We start from the raw sequence: 6,913 nt of genomic DNA on the forward strand, positions 1-6,913 counted from the left end.
TGGGCCCCGTAAGTGGGAGTAAATCAGTAGCTGACACAGGGATGATTAGAAGACTTAATGTTGCTAATGGCCCAATGAAATTTGTTCTCTGTAGACGGCAGGATCATCACAAACACTTCAACTAGGGAAATACAAACTGAGGCCATGACGGCAAGCAAAACATAGAAGAAAAGCATCACAAATAGGAAAATGCAACAGAGATCATGAAGGAAAGAGGGGTCCAAAGAGAGGATTCTGCAGCAGTGGAGAGACAAACACAGATGGTCTGTTGCCACAGCTCTGTAAATGTGTGCTGCGATGGGCGGCTTGATAACAGAGATGAGGCCTAATGGTACATGGATGCATCAAGATAATTTAGAAGGGGTTTAAAATAGAAATCTGTGAGTCAGTAATTCACATTAAGGACAGCTGCACTGCAGGACTTTAAAGAGACTGACAGAGAGGAAGCAAATGTGTTTTATAAGAATTTCTAGCCAAGTTATTAAATTTTTTTATGGAAATATTTTCCCAGACACATTTTATTCAAAGCAGTGTGTCTGTGTATGTTTGTAAGCATAATAATGTCATCAGTATCCTTGGTTTAGTCATCCATTTCTTCCTATTGCAAAATAGAACTACTCCTAGGAGTTTCAGTCGAAGGAAACTGGCCTTCTTACTTTGGTTGTTGAGGACATTTTACCTTCTTCAGTTCAGTTCAGACATTTAACTCTCGCTTGAATGAGAGGTGAAACATCTTCAAGAACCAAAAGGAGAAGTCCATGACTGAGAATCTACACAGATGCTGAAAAACTGCAATCATTAAACAGTTCCTCCTTTCCCCTTCCTTTCTCCAGAATGGCTGTAAGACCACGAGAAGTTTTCTTTTTCAAAGACTCAGAACTTCCCTCCCACCTTCTTGCTCAGCTCAACATCCTCCGGCAGGAGCGCATCCTGACAGACGTCCTGCTCTGCACCGAGCACCAGGAGATCCCCTGCCACAGGAGCGTCCTGGTGTCCAGCAGCCCCTATTTCCGTGCCATGTTCTGCAGCAACTTCCTGGAGAGCAGCCAGGCCCGCGTCAACCTGAGGGGAATCGCTTCAAATGTCCTCATCGGCATCGTGGACTATGTTTACACGGGCTGCGTCACCATCACCATGGAGAATGTGCTGCCGCTCATGCAGGCAGCATCCATGCTTCACTATGGAGGTCTGTTTGAGGCCTGCTCCATGTTCCTCCAGGACCAGCTGAGTCCAGAGAACTGTCTGAGCATGATCCGCCTCTCTGAGATCCTTCACTGTGAAAGCTTGAAGGAGAGGGCGAAGGAGATGGCTGTGAGGTGTTTCTCTGACGTCGCTGCCACAGAGGATTTCTGTGAGTTGTCTCTTCCTGAGCTCATGTGTTACCTAGAAGACGACCGACTCTGTGCAGAGGAGGAGCAGGTATTTGAGACCCTCCTGGCGTGGATCCACCACGACCCGTTCTCACGACGCGGCGCCATCCACGATCTCTTCAAGAAAGTCCGTCTGCGCTACATCCATCCAACTTACCTCTTCCAGTTCATTGCCAATGACCCGCTGGTGCAGTCTTCCACCCTCTGCACCGAGATAATCGAGTCAGTTCGCCGTCTCATGCTCACAGTCAGCACCAAGTGTAGCCGAGAACTGAAGCCACTTTGGACCACGCCCAGGCGTTACACCTGTAGAGAGACACTGGTGGTAGTTGGTGGGCGTAAAAACAATGAACAGACTTCACGAGAAGCGTTACTATATGACGAAAGGACTCACCGCTGGCAGTGGTTGGCCAAGCTCCCTCTTCGCCTCTACAAAGCTGCATATGTTTGCATTCACAGCATCCTCTATGTGCTTGGCGGGCTCAGCCTCTGCATGACGTCAGGCGACAGCTCGGTCAGCGCCACAGTTTACACACTTTCCCTGAAAACCAACCAGTGGAGGACTGCTGAGCCCATGTTGGAGCCACGATACGCCCATCAAAGCGTCTCCTACCTGCACTTTATTTTTGTGTTAGGAGGCATTGGGGTAGACAAGAGAATCTCTCAGTCAGTGGAGAGGTACAACAGCATGTTTAATCAGTGGGAAGCCATGGCACCAATGCCCACAGCAACGCTTCATCCAGCTGTTGCAGCCAGTGATCAGAGGATCTATGTTTTTGGAGGGGAGGATGCCATGCAGAACCCAGTCAGACTGATTCAGGTAGAGAAGACGTTTCATATTAGCATTATCAGATCAACACTCACTTATTATTTACACGCATTCTTGAAAAGAAAGTCAGCATGTGCAGATAAAAGGTTGAAAATCAGAAGTTATACAGGCGCTTGGTGAATTATAATCCCTGAAGCTTCATACAACAGACTGACTCTTGATGTTTGTGTTGTGAAACAGGTGTATCACATCTCTCGAAACTTGTGGTCCAGGCTAGAAACAAGGACGGTGAAGAATGTTTGTGCTCCAGCTGCTGTCATAGAAGACAAGATCTACATCATAGGAGGTTAGCAAAAATAGTTATCTGGAAAATATTTCTCTTAATCCTCATTAGGGTCATGTGGTGCTGGACTCTATCCCAACTGACTGGGCAAAGGCAGGGAACACCAAATTAAACCAAATTAATTGTTTTTGTTTGCTTGAACTATTTTTAACTGCAAATTAATACACATTTGGTGTTCAAGTGGTTATTTCCAGCAACAGAATCTAATACGTTGTATATAAAAGATGTCACCCATTGGTTTGTGGACTATTGTTCTGAAGCCTTAACTTTAGTTTAATATTTGGCTGTTGCCATCTTGGCTTCTTGTTAATGAATTGCACCAAGAAAGAAGTACATCTGTTTGAGAACTGAAGGACAATATGCATGCTAATAGGGTAGCAACTTGTCATTCACAAAGTAGCCAAGCCCTAAAGCCTATTTGATTGTCTATTTTACTCCAAATGGGACCATAAATTACTCAGTGAATATTGTACTCTAATGAAATAGACTTGAAACTTGCAGTGAAACCATTAGCTCACTGGGAAAACGTTTACTGAAGTAATAAATCAAGTGAGAAGCAGTGTTGGTTGCTTACAGACTTCTCGGCAATCAGACTTCTTTTCGCAACCAATGGAGTCGCCCCCTGCTGGCTGATAGAAAGAGTTCAGGTTTAAGGTGATTTCAAGTTGGCTTCATGTTTCAGAACCAGAGGCGACATCCATCCTTTATATACAGTCTACTGACAAGCTACATTTAGAAGGATAAACAGTTCTTGGCTGGTTGACTGATTTTGGTTTTTCTAGTAAGAAAATACAGGTATATCTCACACGATTTGTCTTTTAAAATTGGCTTAATGTAAATCTTGTTTCCAGGATACACCAGACGAATGATTGCCTACGATACCAAAGCCAACAAGTTCGTAAAGTGTGAGAATCTGAAGGAGCGGAGAATGCATCACAGCGCTACAGTGATCAACAACAAGCTCTATGTCACTGGCGGACGCATCCTCAACGGCCACGATGTCATCGAGGACTCGGACTGCTTCGAGTGTTACGATCCAAAAACAGATGTTTGGACGTCCAAAGGTTCTCTTCCATACAAGCTGTTCGACCACGGCTCTCTGCCACTGGTCTGTGTCACTAACAGACCCAACCCACCGTGACCGACCATCCAGTCACTTTGGTTCTCCTCCCCTTTGCCTTGATTTATCGGCCTCTAACTACACCAATGGGAAACCATTTCGTACTAGCTACATTCCTTCACGCAGCCCAGTCTCTGCCACCACTCAGGGCATGTTAGGAAAGGCTGACTTTCATCTGAATGACAGAAGAGCTGAACTGACATGCAGAGGTGTCATTTCTGAGGCACCTGGAGTGGAACTGAACCGAGAACCTCAGAGATGACGAGAGACAGTCACACTTACACAACAAGCAGCTGCTCACACATACGTAATCCAAAAAGCTGTTTCCGCAAATGGCTGCACTCACCGGAGGCTAACTAAAAGTGTTAATGCTTTGATTTACACACAGCATCATCACTCTGAGTGGCAGCTGCAGCAAACTTTTCTGTAACAATCCTATGATCTGTTGTAAAACTGAAAATGACATCGCTAGTAATTTGCACTTTGTAGATAATAAAGAATACATTCCTCCTGTGAACAACTGCGACATGAACAAGCTCCTACGGCAAAGTTAAAGTAGCAGTAGATTCTGTCATGTTTGATGAAATCCTGCAAAGAAGAACTCAAATGAAATTATCTGGGCCAACGTTATTCCAGTTTGGGGGCTCAGTTCTTGACTGTGAATTATTCCTACAAAACTCAACAAAGCATGTTCTGTGTGTCATTTCATGGATGTCTCACTTGCAACACACTGGCAGTAGAATAAAAAGATGTTCCAGATCAGTCAAAGCTCTGAAAACAAAAATGTGAGAGGTTCAGAGGCAGTTCAGTTTCATCATGCGTGCAACTATTGCTCGGTAAAGAGAATATCTTCACAGCCAGCAGCCGTATGTTTATGTGAGGACATGTGACAATGCCGCCTTTGAACACGAGCGCCTCGAGGTGACGCAGTGAACGACTAAGTGCAAGCACGAGGGGAAGCAGTGGAGGGTTTGCGCAGCCTTACAACAGGCTAAAGATGTAACCTGCAGTTGGTTAGCCACAAACCATTATCTGAACTCAATCTTTCATTCATCTGAGAAAATAATCAGAGGTGGAAAAGGAGGAATATTGCAAAAAAAGCTTTAAAGCAATCACCACTACAAATGTGGAGGCTTCTACTGGTGTTACATCCATCTCTGTCCTTCAACCCTCTCCTTGCAGAGCGTGCGTTGATGCTCCCGTCCCTGGCCCTGGTAACGACTGCCATGGCAACCCTGTTCTAACTCTACTGGATAATCTGTGGTATGCATCCATGTAAGGATCCTATCTATTTAAGACAGCATCACTGATCGACTGCATGATTTGTTACTGTTACTTGCACCTTTGTTTTTTCATTAAAATGCATCATTTCTTGGACAACGTGCTTATATTTTGGAGACTGATTTCTCTGTGGGACTTAAAGGAACATTGCTAAGAAAACAGAACTCCTATTTTGTTGCTTTGAATCTCTCAACACATGAATACCAGCGATAATATGTGCAAGAGAATGTTGGAAATTTAGTTTTTGCTCTGTTTGCTCGTCTTTCATTGACCTTGGTGCAGATTCGTCGGGTTCTCTGTTTGTCTGCCAACCAGCTGAGTCATATTCCTTCCAAAACAAGGAAACATTGTTGGTACGGATATGTCAACATGCTCTGACTATCAGGTGACATATACATCACTAAATACCAGAGCAACATTAACTGAAATCCTGCCTTATAGTTAATGTTATTTTTATGGGGATTTGATGAATAAATTGCTGTATGTTGGAATGTCACCGACATGTGCCAGCCTCTTGACCCTTCAGGTCACATTCTCTTCATACAGAGTGTCTGGCATTAAGTAGGTCCACATGTAGGCCTAATATCCAGTTACCAGCAGCCCCCGTTGAGAGGCTCACTGTTTGTGCAGCCTGCTTGTAAGGAGGCCCCCCGGTGAAGCTGACGACATCTGGGATCAGATTGCACTTTTTAATCCTTTGTCCATTAGCATGGAAACACTGAAAGTTGTCCTGGAGTGGCAACCAAAAGGGGGAATTTCATCACAGTCCACATTAGCAAGCTCAGGCTGTCACTGGGTTAAAAGGCTCCTTGTTAGCCCGCTCGCTGCAAATGCCCCACACTAACCCTCTGTCTATGTGTGTGTGAGCGCATTCAATAAGTGATGCCCGACTAAAATGTTCTGAAGACAAACGTTCTGTGCAGAATGATGCACAACAACCATGTCTCATCCCACTTGATTGAAGATAAATTCTCTTAACAAGTGACATTTCAGCAAGATGGAAGGACTTGTTTTAACCCTCGTGTTGTCCTGCGGGTCAAATTGACCCGTTTTAAAGTTTGATAATGTGGATTAAATATATATTCTCACAGTGAAACTTCTGATGTCCACATTTTCCACATTTTTGGGAAATCTTTGGTCTTTGGTTGTAAAAAGAAATGTTAAAGATGTTTCTTTAAGAACATTCACAAAAAATCAACCAAAATCCAGCGAAATTCGCTGGATTTTGGTTGATTTTTTGTGAATGTTCTTGAAGAAAATATTAGAAGTTTTACTGATATATATGTAATCATTTTGGATATTTTTTCGGATTTTTTTGGAAGATTTTTACAATTTTTAAAAACTATTTACAAGAATTTTCTTTTTAAATTTGGGGGATTTTTTTTTTTAAATAAAATTTTTAAGGGAAACTTTTAAGGAATGATTGGAATATTCTTCCTGAAGGTTTTGCAAATTTTCAGAAATTTTGGGAATTTTTTTTTTCAGACAGAGAAGCAATATTTTTTGGTGCCAACAGGAGGGTTAAGACAATGCATCTTAAATGTATTATTAAGTCAAACAATCTTGAAATTATCTTGTTTTGAGTTGAATTTTACAAGAAAACTCAAAATAAGTTTTAATAAATCTCAAATTAGGAGGTTACATGAAAGCAAAAATCTACTTTTTGAGTAAAAAACGGCCATTTTCTTTAACATATCTGGCTTATTTTAAGACATCTAAGCTTGACAATCCTGGTCAAATTTAGCTTAAAATAAGTTTTCCGAGCTAATTTTAAGATCTCAGTATTCTAAATATCATATCTTATATCAAGAAATCTTACCAAGCCATTTTTCACTTGTTCTATTGGCAGATTTTTTCACTTATTTCGAGGTAAAAGTTCCTTGAAATACGTTTTTTTCTTGTTTGGAGAGGCATTTTTTCCAGAGAGCCTCAAGTTCAGCACAAACAGAAATCATTCTAAATAATTTGCCATCAGATGCTCGTCTCGTTTTTTATTTTTATTTTTTATTGAGCTGCTGCTAAACACACTG

At 42.3% G+C, this 6,913-nt stretch overlaps 1 protein-coding gene across 1 annotated transcript; it reads left to right on the forward strand.

Annotated features, from left to right (window-relative positions):
• Positions 1-762: 762 nt before the first annotated feature.
• On the forward strand, positions 763-5,269 carry klhl38a (kelch-like family member 38a). Its single transcript, XM_022197816.2, has 3 exons — positions 763-2,190; positions 2,380-2,485; positions 3,334-5,269. Exons 1-3 carry the CDS (start codon positions 835-837, stop codon positions 3,621-3,623), a joined length of 1,752 nt encoding a protein of 583 aa, XP_022053508.1. The 5' UTR covers positions 763-834; the 3' UTR covers positions 3,624-5,269.
• Positions 5,270-6,913: the final 1,644 nt, after the last annotated feature.

The sequence above is a fragment of the Acanthochromis polyacanthus genome, chromosome 11 (assembly GCF_021347895.1).
Source record: "Acanthochromis polyacanthus isolate Apoly-LR-REF ecotype Palm Island chromosome 11, KAUST_Apoly_ChrSc, whole genome shotgun sequence".
Taxonomy (NCBI): domain Eukaryota; kingdom Metazoa; phylum Chordata; class Actinopteri; family Pomacentridae; genus Acanthochromis; species Acanthochromis polyacanthus.